At 39.7% G+C, this 20,317-nt stretch overlaps 1 protein-coding gene across 6 annotated transcripts; it reads right to left on the bottom strand.

Moving 5' to 3' along the window:
- Nucleotides 1-972: 972 nt before the first annotated feature.
- Nucleotides 973-20,182, bottom strand: ktn1 (kinectin 1). 6 transcript variants are annotated; one of them, XM_041971629.1, is made up of 36 exons: nt 20,042-20,182; nt 15,197-15,891; nt 14,806-14,964; nt 14,496-14,603; nt 14,269-14,399; nt 14,024-14,128; nt 13,765-13,896; nt 13,475-13,581; nt 12,981-13,125; nt 12,286-12,382; nt 11,976-12,160; nt 11,644-11,712; nt 11,509-11,546; nt 11,316-11,406; nt 10,998-11,066; nt 10,861-10,898; nt 10,645-10,735; nt 10,502-10,570; nt 10,378-10,415; nt 9,786-9,876; nt 9,582-9,694; nt 9,394-9,487; nt 9,189-9,226; nt 8,983-9,073; nt 8,125-8,211; nt 6,685-6,774; nt 6,502-6,588; nt 6,326-6,415; nt 5,640-5,732; nt 5,454-5,522; nt 5,279-5,362; nt 3,586-3,669; nt 2,471-2,554; nt 2,293-2,388; nt 2,079-2,189; nt 973-1,964 (listed from the first exon to the last, which is right to left on the bottom strand). In XM_041971629.1, the coding sequence occupies exons 2-36, from the start codon at nt 15,888-15,890 to the stop codon at nt 1,935-1,937; spliced, it is 3,798 nt and encodes a 1,265-aa protein (XP_041827563.1). In that variant the 5' UTR covers nt 15,891; nt 20,042-20,182; the 3' UTR covers nt 973-1,934. The 6 variants fall into 6 exon arrangements, with proteins under 6 accessions (XP_041827563.1, XP_041827562.1, XP_041827567.1 ...); XM_041971628.1 differs by having other exon boundaries at nt 9,189-9,229; XM_041971633.1 differs by lacking the exon at nt 8,125-8,211.
- Nucleotides 20,183-20,317: the final 135 nt, after the last annotated feature.

The raw sequence follows: 20,317 nt of genomic DNA on the forward strand, positions 1-20,317 counted from the left end.
TCATATTCCTACAAAAGATTACAAGTCAGGTTTCCCCAGGAATTGGAATGACAGAAGATTTCTCGTCAAACTTTGAGATGACATCACACTCACTCATGCAAACAACATCCTGTAAACTGGCATTTGGAAGCTGGTATTTCACAATAGACTGCGCACATGCAGCTCTGCAACGTCTATCAGCAAGCTGTGACAGGCTTTCTCATCTGGTTAAAAGAGCACACTGAAGATGCTGTTGTGCACATAGCGTCGCAAGGTTTCCATGAAAGTAAAAGCCAGATCTCCAATCAGCTGACTGTAGCATGACAGTGTGGGAGAATGTGAAGAATGTGCTGATCCCATGTTGCTCGTGCTCCTGACCCGACACCCCCACCCTCTCAGCTAGGACAACAGTCTTGTTGTTTTAAAGGCCTTTTAACATGCAGGAGAGCGACAGCTTTCTGTGCTGATAAAGCCAGCAAAGATTTGGGTTTGGTCGCATATAACTTGAATTTAAAACATTTAAATTCAATGCATGTCTATGACATCTGTACATTGTTATTGTGTGCATGCTTTTTGAGGGCTTACAGTATACTTTCACTGTTTTTTTCCAGCACTAGGACTGACTTCTATTCCCATATTTCCTCTGATAGAAAATGTTTTCTAAAAGCTCTACAAAATAAAGTGTCCCGTTCTGAGGGATCAAACCTGCATTCCTGTCACAGGAAACTGATCACACCCAAATGTTCCATAATTGAGGCAACTGAGTATCGAGAATCTTTGCATCCCTCCTAAAATAACACCACATGAAAAACAAGTTTATTGTATTTCCAAGCTGTATTAACCTGCTAGCAAAAGCTATATGAACAGAAGCTTTGCAACTTCTTGTGCACATTCAAGTTTTTAGATCTGTGTGTAACATCAACCAAGGTTGTGTGCTGCCCCACAGTGTTAAAAAGAAAGATTGCAGTGGAGGAAATAAAACAGAACACTGGACAGAATTATTAAGCATCCCTTTTATTAACATCACCCGTTACAAAAAGAAGAAAATCTCAGTGTTAATGAATTTAGCAACATTATAGCGAGTGTTGATTACAGCTGAAATGGGACGCTTGTTTCTAGAGTAGTTGTGGTAGGATTAAAAACCTAAACGGTGGACCCGGCCTTCCCCTCTCACTGCCAGGGTCACAGACTCCCTTATCTTTGGAGCTGCAGTACAGACCTGACTACAATTTGTCCATGCATCTCCATAGTTACAGTCATGTAGTGACCTGTCTGGCATGCCGAGATCTCTTCTGCTTTCCCTTCTCCCACCCAGTACTGAGCCAAAGTATGCATGGAGCAATGGATGCACGATGATATATAATTTGTGGTAATTGTCTGGTCAGGAGGCAAATCAACAGATCAACAACATAGTGTATTTCAGCAGGTCCTAACTGGTACATTTAAACAATACATAACTTTAAGTTAAGAAGTGAAGGACTGAAAACCCAAAATTTGTTAAGGTGGAAATTTGCATCTCTGCCTTTGAGACAAAAACTACTGCAAAAGGATTTCATTGGAAAAATACTTTTTTTTTTAAACAGAGGAATGGTTGCCACACAGTTTAAATTATGCTGGAGGTAATTCTTTAAGTGTAGAATAAAAATGATGATGCTGCAAAAGAAGAGGAATGTGGCTGGAGTGGAGTAGTTTGTGTTTTGGTACCATGTCTGGAGTGTTTGGAATTGAACAGTAACCTCTGCCTGCTCCCTTATGGCCAACAGCAAGTCTCAAAGTGGTTTACCAGCCCCTGGGTTGGAGTTAGTTGCCTACAGTACAGGTGAGGTGATAGAGGTTGGGAGGGAGGAGGTGGCTAGGTGTGACAGTATGGTACTGTGTGGTAGTGATGAGACTGAAGGTCAAAGGTGGTCTCTGTAGTGCAGTCAGGGCAGCTGTGTGGTACCATCATCCTCGCACTATACCTTGGGCAGATCCTTGTCAGCTTCCTGTAGAAACACACATGTTCAGCCTGAACATTCAAATACACAGTTCCAAGATAAGATAAAAAAAAAACAAGATGATATCACAATGTTATCTTTTGGCAAGTGACAGGAACTTACACCCTCCTGTCCCTTAGTGAGCTGCTGGCTGACGGCTTGGAGCAGCTGTTGCATTTCTCTGACTGTCTGATTCAATCCTGCAGTCATTTTCTCCTTCCTGTCAATCTCTTCCTACCACAGACAAAATAGCTTCTTTAAGCCTGATGATAAAGCATCACCAACTTTTATAAAGAAAAAGTCTCGTTGCGTCACCCAAACTGGGCGAGACTCTTACCCTCTGTGATGACAAACTGCTGTTTTCTATCAGGTCATCAGCGTTGTCTGTTAGTTTTGAGAGCTCACCCTGGATCGAATCAAGAGACTGCTGGGCCTGTGGAAAAGACCAGAAAATTCCTCTTAACAATGAAGCCTGCAGTTTTAATGGCTGTATTGTGAACAACAAATTGGGTTACCTTGTACAGGTCACCAGCCACCTTTTGCCTTTCGTTCTCCTCGGTCTCCAACTTGCACAGCGTCTCAGTGAGCTGAGTTTTTAGCTAGAATTAAAACAGAAATTTGACAAGTGATTACTTCCTGATTTCTCGAAGTTTACTTCCTGATTTCTCAGAAAGTACACAAAGGATCCAACATCCTCCCACCAACACTGATTACATCAAAAGGACAATGGCTGCTTAGCCTATTAAGGCAATGTTCAAACCCAAAATAGCACTTTATTCTTGTGGGTTTGTTGCAACAGTTACCAGTAAGAAGATGAGTCACAATCCAGGAAGTTCAGTCTGACTAACACATTCACTCATATGACACCATAAAAATATACACTGAATTAAAATCTGTTTTAATAACTCTGTAAAGTTATCTCTGATACAGTAACTTTTTTCTTCCATATCCTCAGCTCACTAACAAATTACATCAAGTATTCATAAACAAACTTGCCATTTATGTCCTTGATTCTACAATGAAACAGAGAAAAAATTTGTACCTAACAGACCAGTGTTATAAGACAATGTAACAAAGGCAGTCTTAATAATTCAGTTTGAGTTTTTGTTTATTTTTCTTTGTTATAAATAAGTAGGAAACTGTTCTAATAGTGCTTTCGGTGGTTTGAACACAGCCAAACTAATCTACAACTACTGACATGTGATAACCACAAAAAAATCCCACATTTATGCAAGACAAAGACTATGAGCTAATCAGATAAGAATGAACATTTAAAGACTAAAGCAGCAGTTAGTAAAAGCTGAATCATAAAAATGAGACATATTTTGGGCCACTGCAGAGAAAAAGTTAACTAGTAAGCCACGATAGACTTGTGACAGTCAGATTAAGTAGAATGCAGGAGTAGAAAAAGAGGGAAAGTGAATCATCACTCACAATCTGATTTGTCTTTTTAGTTTACAAATCTATGTTAAAAGCATCACCACATGACCCCATTTGTTGTGACTGATGACCCACAGTTAAGCAGCAGCTGAAGAGCCCCATCCTGTGGCAGCCAGTGTCGAGCCACCACTCAGTGCAGTAGGGAAAAGGCTTTTAAAGGAGCTCTAACTAGAGGGTAATCCACGCTTACCAAACTCAGCTCCTCATTCTGCCTGATAGCTTCTGTATATGAGCCATCAAGTCTGGTCTGCAACTCAGTCAACAGATCTTTGAGCTGAAATTAAGTTTGAGATGATTTGTTTAATAGAGGTTGGGAGTTTATCCAGGAAAGTGCTACTAGGAAAGAATCTAAACAGTGACAGAAGTCAATCAGGCTTTAAGGCTTCTATGAAAATATATCTGATTATATTCTTTGGTGCAGCAACACAATAATAAATCAGAGGATCCTGAGGTGCATGACTAAATAACCAGTGTTGTAAAAATAAAGCTATTATAAGAGGTGCCTATGTAATGCATGAGTAGATCAACAATGTTCAGTTTTTGTGTCATTTAAACTTGTTATACCCCAAAATCCAGCTTGCAAAATGTATATAACAAGCCCACTCATATGAGCTCGTAACTGTTTGGACATTACTTGTGGCGTCCCTCAGGGGTCAGTGCTGAGCCGGAAACTCTTCATACTTTTATAGCAATGATACATGCAAGGTTTCAAAAGTATGCAAGATGGTTTTATTTGCTGATGACACAAACATTTTTGTTCTGGCAGTGACTTACAAATTCTAACACAAGTAATTAATAGTGAACTAAATAAATTAAAAGCACGGTTGGACAGAAATAAATTATCATTTAACTGGAGCAAAACAAGAATAATACTTTGTGGTAATCACAGAACTAATTTGTAGTTACAGATAAAGTTGGATGGAGTTATTATTGAAAATCTCATTTTTAGGGGTGCTGATAGATGAAAAAAAATCTGGAATTCACTAATTAAACATGTTCAAACCAAAATTGTGAGATGCATCGAGGTATTAAATAAAGCAAAACAGGAACTGAATCAAAAATCACTCAACATACTATACTGTTAATTAGCTCTTCCATATCTCATTTACTGTGCAGAGGTCTGGTGTAATAACTACATTAGTACAATACATCTACTACTCATTTTGCAAAAGAAAGCAATACAGATCATTCACGGGGCAAAATATATTTATACAAACTTATTCTTCTTACAATCAAGACTCATAAAATTTAGAGACATTGTGGAATTTCAGACAGCATAAATTCCATTTAAAATCAAAAACAATCTCCTACCAGAAAACATTAAAAAATCTATTCACTGGAAGTGAAGGGGGTTTTAACTTAAGGTAAATTTAATTTCTGAACACTTAAGGCCCAATGTAGTACCTTAAGTGTTCCAAAGGGAATGTCCAAATATAAACCAAATAATAAAAAAAAAGCATAAGAATTTACTTTTACAAGGTAAAGAAATAAAGAGGGTGTTTGATTATCCCTGGGTGTTCAATGTTTATTTATTTTTTGTTATTAATGTATTTTTGTGTCATCTTCAGTTATGTGTATTGGTTATTACCATATCAAGAATAATAATGGTATTATTATTATTATTTATTATTATTATTATTGGAAGCTAAGTGTTTAAACTATACTGATTTACTAAAATGGGGGTAGGGTAATAAAAGGTTTTACATCCTCCCACTCCTTATGGTTAATTTTTTTAAATTAATTCATTTATTTTTATATATTTATGTCTGTCCATTAATGTCTGATTATTACATGTTTAAAATATATCTAATTAACTAACTGACACAACAGAGCTCATGCTTTTGCCACAGCACGTTGAACACAATGCCTTAGCTCCCACTCACCTCTCTGACTTCTGTCACATAGGTGGCGCTCTCACGCTCCGCCCTCTCCAACTCAGACTCCAGATGCTGTTTTTCTCTTTTCATCTACAGAGCGAAGCATAAATGTAAAAACACATGAAGCCTTACAAAATATATGGAAGTTTAGATGTGGGAGGTGTGTTTAAAAAGGACTAACATTCTCCAACTCTGCTCCATCAGTTAGTCTCTCAATCTCCTGCTCCAAGCTTGCAACTTTGTGGTTCATCTGAGGTAAAAAGAACAAGAGTGGCTGAATAAAACAAGCGTGTGGTGTTATCATACATGACCTCAGATACTCAGAATTCTGACTGAGAGTTGTTGCCTACCAAACTTGAACACATACCTCCTTGAGCTCCGCCTGCGATACCTCCAGCTTCACCTTCCAGCGAGACTCCTCCTGCTCGACGCTGCTCTGGAGACGCTGCAGGATACCCTCCTGTGGACCCAACAAGAATGGTGGCTCAGTTTGGAAGAAAGACCACCATGCAATCACAGGTCTGGTCTAAACAGTTTATTAATTAATAGTCTTTTTTAATTGTCTGAGAATTTTCCATTACTACCTCCTTAGCATAGCATCCTTTATTAAAGAAAGTACGGTAGATAATTCCTTCCCACAGTTCTCTGCAGCTGCCACTTTCAAAGCGATGCTTGATAATGTTCATTAAAGTTGTGGTAACTGCTTTGTGGATAAATTTGAGGACAGTAAGTGTGAGGAGCCTTACAGCACAATTTTCACTTTTTTATTCTTCTTTCTTAATTACAAACACTGATAAGGTCATATTTAATAGCTTATCATCCTAAAATGACATACAGTCTCTATATTTCATATAATTATCTATAGTTTCAGTGCCTGTTAGTGTAAGTGCAGGCAGTGGTCTTATCACAAGTCCTTCTGATTTTCTCTATCTTTCCGAAACCCCAAGATGTTTTGCAAAAGAGTTCTTGGAAAAGAGCTTTAGATATGGAGTGATTTTTTTATTTTCTATTCGACCATACCCCACAAAGTTGTGTATTTAAAAAATCTCTCACCGTTTCTGCCAAAACCTTCTTGTAGGTTTCACAGTCTTTCTGCAGAATCCTTTGGGTATCCTCGGCTTCTTTCAGTTTCTCAGCTAGTTCCTACATTATAAACAGTATTTATCCATTTATAGGCTCAACATAACAAGGAATTATATTTGATTTGCCATTTTAATTATTTAGGTTACCTCAGAGTCTCCTGTTGCTGGGCTGGATTGTGTAGCTGAGCTTTCAGCTACTGCCTTCTCAAATCTTTGCAGCCAGTCCTGATGGTTCTGGTAAAGAGTTGTAAAAATTTAAATCAAACATGACTGATACAGCAGGACTCTGGTTCAATTATCCTGGAGTTATTAATACAGCTTTGTCAATACCTGTTCAGAAGGCAGAGGCACATGAGGAAGAAGTCTGTGCAGAACATCTCGACACTCAGCCTGAGACATCGCTAATGCTTCCTGGTTCTCCTAAAAAGGGAAGAATGTACAAGAACACAAGAAAAGGAAGAGATTGAGAACTCGCTGCACCAACACCTCAGTAATGCGCTTCCAGGGTCCAGTTGTCATACAAGAAAATATCACCACAATTTACCTTCCTGATTTAAATCAGTCATTAATTCATCATAGAGGCTTCTCCAAATCAAAAGCAGAAATTATTCATGCAGTATCATCTTGTGTCATGACTTAAACACTGTCTCACTCCTCCTGCTTACAATGACAACACATGGATGACTTTCAATAAATCACATTTTCACCAAAGTCCTCAGATTCAGAGCATCTAGAATGTTTTAGTCCACTTCAAACAGCAAATACGTCAAACTACTTTCATGAAACAGTAAAAGTACCTTGAAGCACTTCAATAAAATCAACAGGTGGATATCAAACATGCAATAATAAGCCAAGATTAACGCAATGTCACTGAGGCCAAGAAGAAGAACCAACTTGGCACTGCGATCACTGTTTACATTAACACGCCATCACAGGCAGCTTTGAAACAAATGTGATGTTAAATACAACTGGCATTGATGGTACACAACAGCGGCAAAGGAACTCCCTGGTTCAGCTCTTAGAAGGTGCTTTCTACTGTACTATAATGGCAGAGGATCAGCTGCTGCACACAGTTCAGCATGTACCCTTAGATAATGTAAGGAGAGGGTTAGAGGGCAAAAGTACACACACCTCACTAACGGTTAAACTATCTGGTTGCCAGCTTCATGACTACCTGAAGAGACTCGCAACTGCTTTAAATGAAACTTGTTAATCCCAGCTGAGATCAAAGATGTTTCAATTGTGAAAACAGATCATTAAGAAGCATCACAGGACTGTCGCATATGATTAAATGGTTCAGTTATTAAAATGAGTTATATTGACAGTATGATGGCGCACCGCAGAATGAAGAAAACATGCCATGCTGCATTAAAAGAAAGACAGGAAGCTGTGAAATGATAACCACAATCTCAATCTAATGACATCTAGTGAAGGGCTTAATCACTGCAAACTCATTTCCGAGCATCGGCCTGATCTTAACGACAAAATATATATGCTCTCCAAAAAAAAAAAGAAGCAATATTTGTTCAAATATGAAATGCTAACAAGTTGCGTGTTTAACAGTTCAAAACAAAAGCAATTTAAAAAAATCTTGAGGCCAAACAATAAAAATGGAAAAAGTAAAAGTAAGGCAAATGAGTATGCAGCGTTGTTATGGATGATTGTGAAAAAAAAAGATTTCACTGGGTCAAATATGACAAAACACAGCATTTTGAAGGGAGTGCATCAGATCGGAGCTAGAGTGAAGCAGACTGAAGTGAGGTGTCGAACCTTGACAGCTTTGCTGAGTTTCCCTTGAAGTATGGACTCGGTGGTTGACAGAGCTTCCATTGCACTCCAGTTTTTCTCCCGAAGCTCCTGTTTTGGTCAGTTCCAGAGAGATACTACTTTCAGTTTAGCCTCGAGGAGAGGGGGGGGGGGGGTGCATTTAGTGACCCTCAATTAACACCTGCTAGAGTGACAGAACAATCCGAACGCATTTGTCATTTTGAAAATGACTCCAGTTTTCACCTATGCTCCAACGCTAGAAGCAGAAGTGGAAAATAAAAACAACAACAAAATCTTCTAGAGTCCCAGTCTTAATAGTACGTATAGGTAAAGACAATATGAATAATATAAAGTTAAAATATTCTAATGAGTTAAATATCTTAAAATAGAGTACATTAAATAATATGCTTCTGCTTCTCAACTCAAATACACTTTTCTGAGAAAAAGAGAGTTTCTAATGCTCTGAATCATCCACAAACACAAGCTTGCTGAAAGAGTAATGACCAATGGCAAACACAAAAAGAATAGGCTGGAAGCCCTCTTATATAATGCTCAGTTATAACAATACCAATAAAAATACACACTTGTGCTGATGTGTGGAATTATGTTGCATGTACACCATTTAGTAGAGGGATTTCCATTTAGCTAGAAACAAAACAAAAATATCAATTTAAAGAACAAAAAGCAAAACAGGTGAGACTAAGTGGCAGTGGAGAACAGGGAGTATGGATGCAGTGTGCAAGCCTGTGTGAGGGAGAACGCTTTATTGTAGTACACAAAGGACGAAGCACAATCTCTCAAAAGGATAAACCAGAGCCTCCAGTAGCATTCAAGCTAAGGTCATAAATGCAGGAAACCTACATTGTTCTTTTTCCTGTGAAGTTCCAGTGCGTCCCTCAGTTCGGCCAGTTCGCCCTGCAGACTGCAGACTTGCTTCTGCTTCTCTGACAACCTGAAAGATGACGGTAAAATCACACAATTTATGCAATTTATTATACATTATGTACATTATCGTGAAAGGCCCTCAAAAATTAAAATGTTATCGGGAAGAATATTATAACGCTTACGCTTCAAGGAGCTCTGGGTTTGGCACTCCTGTGTGGGACTGCTATAGGAACGCGGGAGAAGGGGGAAAAGGACCGAATTAGAGCTAAATATGTCCCCAAAGAAACAGGACCCTGACCCTTTAGCTCATTCAAGAGATCCCTCAGGTTGAATATCACTTAATTTTAATGCACTTCATTGTACAACTTTTCTAAAATCCTCTCTCACCTGTTGTATCTGCTCCACCTTCCCACTCAGCTCCTTTGTCTTTGTCTCAAGCTCAGCCTCCAACATTTGGATTTTCTGGTCCTTTGCCTCAAGCCTGGAGTTCAGATTTGCTCAACATCAGTCTGACTTAAAAAGAAGGATTCAAGAGTGGTTCTATTGCATGGTGAAAAGAATAGGGGTTATCTTACTGGGTCTGGAGCTCTTGGAGCTGTGCAACAGAACTGGTCAACTCATCCGGTGTCTCCTTCTGTCTCAGCTGCTCCAGCTCTGCCTGCAGGGCAGCTGAATGCTGCTCCAGAGTCTATGAGACAAAAACGGCTCAAATGGGGACAATGGAACATATAAATAATGATCTGATGAAAACTGCTTAATGGGAATGGAAAAGTCCACACCTCAACAGTCTTCTTTCTGGCAGAGCAGCTGTCTTGTGCTGCCTGCAGACTCTCTTCCATCGATTTCAGCTTCAGATCCTTCTCTTGGATGCTATGCAGCACAATGAAACAAGACCTAGTTACACAAAACACTCTGAAACCACATAATATCTGCTGATATTTACATCTGCAGTATGTTAACATCATCTATAAGAGGGCTTTTCATACCAGTGGAAATTAGCTTTTAGAAGAATTACACAAAGCATTCAGAACTGCCAGGGAGGAATTACTCTAATGTGCTTACAATAAAATCATAACATGGACTTATTAGTACTTATGAAGTACTTTTTTTTCTTTTTTTGTATCTCAGTAAGTGTATAAAGCATGGCTGGACTTCATTTCTCAGATACATTGAAACTAAAGTTATATATTTGCATTTTTATCCCACTTAAAATATGATTAATGTTTTTAAGCACCTGTTTTCTGGACATGTCACTTTGACAGTGATGGCGAAGCTAAAGTTCATGCACAATATTTGCAATATTGTAAGTTATGACCTCATCAGATAAATAAATACTGAGATAAATACTGGAATCAGCTCGATTGATCTTACCTGCTCTGGAGTTCCTCCACTATTAACTGTGATGATGCCTTTAATGAGATAAAGTAGTAAGTAGAAAAAAAAACACAGATACAAACACTCAGTAAATCTTTTTTAATGTGATCTAAGACTTTACCTGTTCTGCTGTCTTTCCCTTGAGATTGTCGATTTCTTGCCTTAGTGCTTCATTTTCCCCTCTAATAGTCTGAATTTGGGAGGAAAGTTGTTTTAAAATGTTTATTTATCAGAAATTATACTGAAAACAGACAGAAACCTTACCTTGAGTTCCTCTTCCTTGTTAGCCACCTCAATCAACCCCTTCTCCAAAAGCCCCTCAACAGTTTTCATGCTCTCCTCCTTCTCCCAGACACTGGTTGAGAAGCAATGTTTCATTAAGTCTTTCATTTCTTAATAACAGGTTATTAGCTTGATATATAAAATAAAAGAAAAGACCTTATCAATTAATTCAAAACTTGTTCCAGATTTTACACCCACCTCTTCTGGAACTGGTCCAAAGCCAGCTGGGATGCAGCCTGCATGTGGAGAACCAAAATCAAACAGGAGGAAAAAAAACAAACACATGAAGATTTTCATTTTTGTATTTTTTTAATTATTCGATGTAGAAAACTAACCTGATCAGAAATCTGTGCCTGCAGATTCTGAATCTCTGCCTTCAGTGACATGTTATCATTGTGCAAAGCCTGCAGATGAAAAGTTACATTTATTATGCTAAAAAGAAAGATGGGACTAACAGACAGCACAATCATTTCAAAACTGCCAAGAAATAAAGCATGCCCATTTTGAATCCTTGAATGAGAACACTGTCTCTCTGCCATGATGGTGTACGCAGTCATAAATTCATACACCCCTCAATACAAATTCCTGCAAACTAATGAACCAGGAATTTCCTAGCACAGGAAGCTGCACATGAGGCTCACTTTTCACCATACCTGCATGTTAGTTTCTCTACTGGCTGCGCTGCTCCTCTCAGCATTTAGAGAATCCTCCAGACTCTTCCGTTGCAACTCCTTATCAGCCAGCCTTGACAGAAGAGAAGAAAAAAGGCACAATTACATTAACAGAGCTTTAGAGTATCAGTTTTAATGAATTCATAAAGTCTGTCAAGATAAAAATGTTACTTACAGCTTTTGTAGCTCCTCAATGTGGGAGACATGAGTGGCCTAAATGTAGAACAGACAAATCTTTTTAACCAACATATTTACAAAAATATTGTTAGAAATCTTAACCTGACTTTTAGTGAGTAAAGGTGACCCATACCTGTGAGGAGATCTGTGCCTGCAGGCTGTCTTTCTGGACCTGAAGACCTTTGTTTTCATTCATAAGTTCCTGTTAAAACAGATTGCGTAAGTTAGTATTACGAAATTTTAGTTTATTTTATTCATTTATGCTGCATCTCAGTGTAGACTGAAGCACATTGGGCTTTAGGACCCAATACAACCCGATTAAGCTTTATTTTCTATCAGTATGATGTTATTCCATTCAATTACAAGAACCAGTTCCTCTTTCCCTGGTATGGCTTTCTCTCTGTTGTTTAATCTACAAAAAAACAGATTTATTTTTGATAAATGAGTGATGTTGGTATGCCTCACCTGAACTCGAGCCTGCATGGATTCATCTGGCATACTGTGCTGAGAGATTTCCCTTAGCTCCATCACTCTCTGCTCCAGACAGTCCTTTGAGACCATGGCTTCAGTTAGGCTGCCGTGTAAGGTCTGGATCTCTTTGTTCTTGTTGTTCATCTCTGTCTCAGCTGCCAGTAGCTTGTTGTGGAGCTCTGCAAACACAAACATTCAGCTTCGGTATGTGACCTGACAAGTCTCTTCCACTTGGTAAGAACATACAAGACTTCCAGGTTGTCGCTTTTTTTTTTTTTTTTTTAAATGTTTGTGTTTTTTTCACCTTGGTTAGAGGCCTGAAGCTGCTCTCTTTCAGAACTGACTTTGTGGAGGAAGTTTTGCACCTCTTCCCAGCGTCGCTTTGCATCCTGTAGTTGGGCCTGGGGAGAAAAACATGAACAAACTTGTGTAAATTTTTTAATACGTTACACATGCAAACTAGAGCCTCCACCATTTCAGCAGGCACAGATGTTGAGAAATAATTCTATATCTAAAAAAATAGAGAGCTCTCAACCTCTCTCTATATCAATGGCAAGCTTAAATATAATTCTGTGGACCATTTTGTTAAATGTTTAGACTGTGCAACTCTAAAGTTCTTCACGATATCTCATCTGTGTCAAGCCAGCAACTTAAATTTCCTTCTGACAATTGTGTTGCATTAAAAGACAGGCAGGGCTGATCTGAGTGAGTAACAGGAAAAGTGGTGTTTATACACAGCACAAAGCCTCAAACATTCCAGCTTCTAAAGCCAACAAACCCTCCCATCTCAGGTTCTGTTTCCCACAACCCTCCCCAGGACTTCCACTACAACCACTACAACCACCCCCACCCCATTTCCCCAGTAATGCTGCCACACCCGATAGTCACATGTGAAGCTATGCGGCAAGCACAGGTCTCCTACAACTCGGTTCTTTTGTCTTGGCTGGAGAAACTGAAGCACAGGTTAAATAAGCAAGTTGTGCATCTGGATTAGCGTACCTCCAGCTGGGACACGTTCTGCTTGTAGCTGACCTCCAGTGACTTCCTTTGGTGCTCCTCCTGCTGAAGCTTGCTGTTGCTGTCTGCCAGTTCTTTCATCAGACTGCCATATTCAGAACGCAGCTTGTTCAGCTCTGCTGAATTCCTATCAAGCACCCGATATGAAAATGGTTAATGGAGCATTACTGTAGAAAGTTGTTGAAGAAGCTAATTACTAAAAACAAAAATCACATTCCCATTGTGTAAAAATGCAACTAAAATAACACATTTCAAGTTGGAAGTTAAGTCAAAGTGGTTTTCAACAAGCATCCCAAAAATGAAAAATGGCTATTTACAACATTAAAAATGCAAATGAAAAGAAAGGAAAGTAGTAGGTCTTTAGTAATGTCATCGATGAACGCAATGAACTGAAATTCTAGCATGAACTGGATCACTGAGTCTTTTATTAAGATGAGAAGACATGTAAGGAGCACAGGAGAGAGTATAACACTGACTTGCTCTCCATCTGGTTGGTAGCTGTGCTGACCGCGTCCCTGAGGATAGTGTTCTCTTGCTGCAGTCGAGTGATCTGGCTGTCCAGTTGCTCCCTCATCTGCTGACACTACACACAAACAACAGAATTCAATCTTAATCATTTCACAGTGTAACCTTGAAGAGTGTTCAGTGTTTTCACATTAAAAGTCCCCATATATTTCACTTTACCACATGAAATCAGTAATACAGTGTTTTTTCTCTTTTATGTTACTTGTCTACCTGTCCTAATAAGTCATCATCAAGCATTTACCTTTATTTGCATGGTCTGGAGCTCCTGGTGTGCTTTGGCCTGCATGCCTCCCAGCTCCTTCTCTGTGGCTGTACGTTGCTCTCTCATCATGGCCTCCACCCGTCCTGTTTTTTGCTTTTCATGCTGAAGCTCCTACAGTAAAAAAAAAGCAAGAAGACATGTTAAACTTCTGACTGAAAAAAGGGGAAAAAAGGAAAAAAACTAACATTTTTGCATTAAATTAATAAGTTATCATAACGTGAAGCACTGGAATCTAGACCTGACTGAGCTGTTTCACTTTGTCTTTGGCAATCGAGGCTTCCTCCTGCAGAACTGTAAGAAATTTCTCTCGTTCTTGTGCAGCTGGGTCAGGCCTACCTGCAGACTATTGAAGATATACAGGACGTGTAAAAAGCAGGTATTAGAGGTCTGACTACAAATATCAGGCCTCACTTCAATTTGAAATAGTTAAACATGTCATATGTTACAACACCAACTTATGTTCATCATGTTTTAATCTCTTACTTTGTGCCAGGCATCCAAGGCATTAGGGTTCTTCTCTCGGAGGAGAGCAATCACACTGATGGCTTCTGCTTCTGAAAGAGCTAGGCTGGACAGACCAGAGAGCAGCTCCTTCAGCTTCACCTCTGTGTTCTCTGTTGATCAGTAGGTGAGTATAGTTTAGTTTTTGGAGAATATTAAACAGATGGATAGTATTTAGAAGCATGTCTCCCCCCAAAAAATCCTCTAACCTTTATCAGCCTCATTCTTCTGTTTCTTGCCAGACCCTTTGGTGGATGGTACATCATTATTATGGGCTGCCTGGTGGTTGGCGGAAGCTGCTGAATTTGCATCATCAACTGAATTTTAAGAACGATAACAGGAAGAGGTTTTGAGGAAGAAATATTACTAAAATTCCTTTTGTGCTGGATTTTTTTAACAAATATCTACACCAAGGAAATGAAAGCATTTTTATCTATTCTTTTATTGGCTCTTAAAATTGGCCCAAAGGCCTTTAAAATAAATAACAATACTAATGATAATAATAGTTCAATTTATTACCAGGCTCAGTCTTCTGTTTCTTGGCAGAGTTCTTCTTTTTCCCACCAGTGGCACTTGGAGGTGCCCCATCCAGAACTTTGGTTTCAGCTGCAATGGGAGCTTCCTTCTTGACTGGTGCTGGGGTCAGCTCTGCTTTCACCTCTACCTGCTGCACATCCACTAGAATCAGACAAGACAGCAAAGAAGACAGTCAGTTTAAAGCCACAGGGATAAAATCATTGGATGCGGCAAAGAATTCCATTTTCCCTCTCAGATTTTACTTAAAATTATTTCTGCCCTTTGATTAAAGTAACAACCAAATAAAACAGTTAATTAGCAAGTTATATTTACCCCCAAAAAACCCACCCTCTTCCCCAAACCCCTCAATTACACTTTAGCCCTTGTTACTGACCAGGCTCTGCTTTCTGCTTCTTCCTCTCCTTCTTCTTCCCAGAGATCTGGGGAGGTGTCTGTGCCTGAACAGGAGCCTGAACAGCTTGGACCTGAGGTTGAACCTCAACTTTTGGCGAAGGAGGGCTAAACTGTTTGCTTGCAGCTGGAGGGGCATCAGGCTTGTGGCTGACTGGCTTGGAATCCTGAACTTCCGATTCCTCTGAGAGAGAAGATGCTGTAGCTGCAGCGGCGGCGGCGGCAGCAGCCTTTGCAGCCTTTTTCTCCTTTTTCTTTTCTTTCTTTCTCTCCCTCAGACCAGCAGGAGCCTCTTGTGACACTGAAACAGGTACATAGGCAGCAGGTGCAGGCGGATCAGGTTCTGGTGTAACTTCTGCTGCAGGTTCCTCTTCTACCTCCAGACTGGAGCTGTTAGCACCATCGGTCATATCAAAATCCTGCAGATCTTCTTCCAGCTCTCCACCTCCACCACTTCCCCCACTGGCCGTCTCCTTCTTCTTGCTCTTCTTCTTTTCATTCTTCTTACGGAGGTCCGGCTTGGCTGGTGGCAGTTTGAGGTCTCGTTTCTGCCGGGCCAGCACCTCATCGTAAGAGGTTTCTTTCATGAAGAGCCAGAAGAATAGGAACATGAGGGCAATGACCAGGGAGGGGGCCAGGATGAGAAGGTACTGAGAGTCATAGATATCCACCGCCATTCTGAGAAATGGAAGAAAAGGATCACTTAGGTTCTACAATTCACACACTAGTTTAAGGCTGCTGCTTTACACATTTCTTTAAATATAATATTTCAATGAATCTGTGCATTCAGCATGAGGTACTTTGATCTATTAAAATTCTTGCACTCCTCTGTGCCCCCCTGAGCAAATATTAATTTGCAGGTCAACCACTGCTTTATGAGATGCATGCATAGCGGGTGGATGTACATTAAGAGTGCTGAGATGGTGCAAGTGAGAACTTACCCTATCCTCTCTTAGTGATATGATCCAATTAGACAGCACTACCCCTGCTAGACAGCTTAACATCTTATTTACATTTATATAGATTCACAGCGAGAGAGGCGGGCCAACACATGGACTGGAAGAGCCAAATATAAAAAAGGGATTTTAAAAGTTATTATTAAAAAAAGGTTATTAGCTAAGAATAAGAGATTCAACTTAACTCAGATTTGCTTATCTGGGGGCAAAATAGGTCAATAACATCAGAAGGACGACTAGACTAAAAAAGAAGATGTCTCGCCATCTCATTCCTCAGTTCTCTACTTCTTCCACCTACCCCAGAGACAACATGGTGGTGTTCTAAACTCATATTGGGATGGATTTGCAAGAGGCAAAAATACACTCGCATGCAAGGGTCACAGCTGAGGTCTGCTGCAGCTGCAGTTTGGCCCCTACCAGCTTAAAGCCAAGGGAGGAGCTTTGTCTTCAATCTCACAATTTAAAGAGTCAACAGGTCCTCAGACTTCATCAGTTCAGTATCTGCCAAATACATTCTTAGCTGATACATGTTGCAGCTCCTTGGGAGTATACAGTAAGAATGAACTGGAATGAAATCTTAAAGCTTCAATTTTCCCAGATTTCTTCCCTTTCACCCTTACCTTTTTTCTGTATCTATTAAAATACATAAAATGTTTTTGTTGTTGTTATGTTATTACCTGAAAATGCAATTTTGAGCTGAAGTTGTATTTATAAAAGAGGCAGAATAAAGAGGCCAGCACAGTAAATATAGCAGAAACATTTCAAGGATCATTGCACCGAGAGAGTATTTGCTGCAAACTAACACATACAGTTTAATAGATGGCATTATACACTTGAAAAAATAGTTTAAACTAGTCTTTCGATAATGGTGATGACTTAAAGCACTGGGTGGCGACAGCAGCATTATTTGGTCAATGATACCGAGTGGATCTGACAGTGAGTAATCTGAAATGCTGCACAATCCCATCCTACACCAAAATACTGTGGCAACCCTACAGTGTAGGAGTCAGTGTCGTAGAGCAGGCCTCTTTAGTAATTTGGATTAAGGAGATTACCCATGATAATACATTTAAGAATAACTTTCCACTGCAAGGCTTCCTGAGCAATGTCCGGCTTAGTCCAGTAGTATAGTGCTGATGTAGTTTCTCCTCCCAAAAAAAAAAGAAAAGAAAAATACAAAAAATGCAAAGACAACCCAGATCTGGTACAGGTCAATATTGGACCTACAATTTCAATATCAAATTCTGAAACACTTAACTTTTCCTCTGAGCACAAAGTTATTATGCTTTTCTTTTGCTTTAGATGCCACCTAAAACAAATGCATCTGATTTTCTGTTATCTTGATAACTGAATGAGTATATCTGCCTTTTACAACCTTTCCACTTCACTTCCTTGGTTACATTTGTGTGGTATTTGACAACAAGCATGCATTCCTTCCCACTCAGTCTTTTACAGCTACAGAAGCAAACTCATAAATATGTGTTACAAGCAGAGGAACAGCTGCTGGTTGAAAATGCTGCGTCAAAAAACATATATGTTTATCTTTTTTTTGTTTGTTTTGTCTGCTTGCCTGTCATACAGTTTCACACATGTGGCCTTATCAGATGATAGCTGTGAAACTGGCACAGTTGACTTCCATATATCAGTACAGAAACCTTTAATCTAGGCTAATATGCAGCATAGAAAAAATGCACTCCTATAGCCAGGGTGAAATCATTCTAAAAAAAACTAGGCATTAAGAAAGAAAGAAAACTTTAGTGCACCAAGTTATAAAGACAATTACGAGGTTTTTGACATAAACCAGCATCTTATAGTAGTTCCCATTATATTTCTGGAAACTCCCATGTGAGTAGATTAAGCTCTAAAATAACTCTTGAAGCAACACTGCCTCTTGGCATATAGAGTATAGGTGGAGTAGGTGATGCAAAAGTTTGAGACTTTCTTTCTTTCTTTCTTTTATTCAGGCCAAGGCCTCAGAGTGGAAGGTGCACGAGTTTTCTTATACAGTCTGAGCCCTGTTCCAGCATCAAAATGAGCCTGGGGGACAAAGCCCTCTCGGGCTGTTGGCTCCCCGGAATCTACCCACTTGGCTGGCCAGGCCCCTGATTTGGCAACCATGGAAGCAGAGGCAACTCCTGATAACTATCAGGCCCAAAAAGCAGCACAGCCAGTACTTGAAAACAAAGCCATATGATAATCTTAGCTTAGTTTCTCCAAGTTGATAGTCCTTTAAAAGTACATAGTTAGGAATACAATAGAAAACTACAAAAATAACTATTGTGACATACAACGTGGAAACATAATGGAAGTTCAAACCCACTAATTTAAATGTTTGTGAAATATTTTATATAGTAGTAGTTTCTAACTAATTGTAGCTGCAGTTTTTTACAGTAGCTCATTAAAATTAATTCAAGTACTTAAGCATAACAGCCACAGTACTACCTTTTAATGAATTAATATTCTAAGCTGTAATTAAACAGTTTTTATTATCCATGAATATGCAGAAAGCTGTAGTCATTACAACACAGGTAGAGCAATCATTACGGCAACAGGAAGCTGGTTCTTTCTGAAGTTGTAAGGGTAATAAACGAATTACATACTGTTATCAACACTGGTCATGAACATGTATCAAAGTGCACATCAGCTAAAACTGGATAAAATGGAAAACTAAAAACAGTTCTGCTTTCTTAAAACTTGTCACTGTTTCTACTCAGGGTTTATCAAGGCTGCCAACAAGACATAATATACACAATTTCAATAAGAAGTGAAGAGAAGCTCATGGGTTACCATTCAGTACTCTGAAAGTTTCTCCAACTGGAGTCAGTAAGTTCCGGGAACTGGACAGATTTCTAATTACCTCTGGTAAAGTCTTAGCTCAAAGTTCACTTGGCATCAAACTTGATTCGTGAACTATACTTGATAGACACTTAGTAGTGGTATATTTAGTCACCACCTCAATCCAGATGTAATGCTTTGCTCGCACAAGTGTAGCATTTTAAAAGCAGTACAAATAAGTCACAGCAGCTAAAGTGGTCTTCGAGAGAGGAGATACCCCTTACGCCACCTCAGCACTCACTGAGAGCAGTTACAGGCTGAGTACTCAATGTCCCAGCTTGCTTGGTCATGCTGGGCGTAAATCGCCGGCCTTGTACGGACTACTGAAGCAAGACACGTTAAAAGCAGCTGGCCTTACTGCAAGGCCAATTCTGTAAGCCTATAATCAGAGAAAATAGCTAGGTGTTATAACGGCCTTTCTAAATAAGCCCCACTAGCCCACCATGTCGTATATAATCAAATTACTATGAAATCGAAAGAAGACGCAAGCATGTCGTCAAGATCACTTCCCCAAAATGACTAAAATAAGATCATAAACTATGGAGGATTAACTGTGACCTTGGTATGGCCAGCAGTAGTTCGTATAGAGATTAAATGCACATAGAAAAAGACTCGTCACCACTTGTGAAGTTCATCCTAGTAGTGTCTGCAGCTCTGCACTATGAATGAGCTAGCTAACATCAGCGCTAACTAGCCAACTAACGTGAACATGACACTAACGTTAGCCGGCCAATCCAATTAGTAGAGCAGAAGTATTCAGCAATATAACAACGCTGGCCAGGAGTTGTGAAAAGAAACAATTCGGTACTCTTTCAAAGACACAGCCTCTCTTGGAGGCGTGGACGTCTCCCCTCACTGGCCTCGTTTGCTAGTGCTAGTGTGACCCAGCCTCCCTCTCTCTTGAAATCTGTCCCGGTCTGCTGTTCCATTCTTCAGCTACGGGCCGTTCCCAGGCCTGAGTGAAAAGCTAAGATAGAGAATAGCGGGTTTTTAAGAAATAAACGTAACGCCTGCTGAAACAGTTGTCCACGAAATACCTGTAGCTTCACCAGTCTTTTCCCGTTGCCAGTAGTTAAATGGCGATGTTCTGCGTTGATTCTGGCAGACTCTCGACTTCCCAGGGCAGCTCCAGCCTGGCTTTCTCTTGCGTTCTCCGTCACAGCAACTGCTGTTTCTGGTTCGCGTGGGCGGATCATAGTGAGCCTGCAAGGGGACGCTTGTTTTGTGACTCGTGGCACACCGACAGCACCAGTTATCACGTAACAAGACGGAACCCAGCGTTTTCAATCCATCACTGGTCGTAAAAATGTAAA

The sequence above is a fragment of the Melanotaenia boesemani genome, chromosome 20 (genome assembly GCF_017639745.1).
Source record: "Melanotaenia boesemani isolate fMelBoe1 chromosome 20, fMelBoe1.pri, whole genome shotgun sequence".
Lineage (NCBI taxonomy): Eukaryota > Metazoa > Chordata > Actinopteri > Atheriniformes > Melanotaeniidae > Melanotaenia > Melanotaenia boesemani.

Coding starts and splice junctions, on each gene's coding strand:
- ktn1 (XM_041971628.1), bottom strand. CDS start 15,890: ATGGCGGTGGATATCTATGACTCTCAGTACCTTCTCATCCTGGCCCCC. Junction 10,416..10,501: donor AGGGAAAGACAGCAGAACAG/GTAAAGTCTTAG, acceptor ATCTCATTAAAG/GCATCATCACAGTTAATAGT. Junction 5,363..5,453: donor ATGGAGCAGAGTTGGAGAAT/GTTAGTCCTTTT, acceptor TTCGCTCTGTAG/ATGAAAAGAGAAAAACAGCA.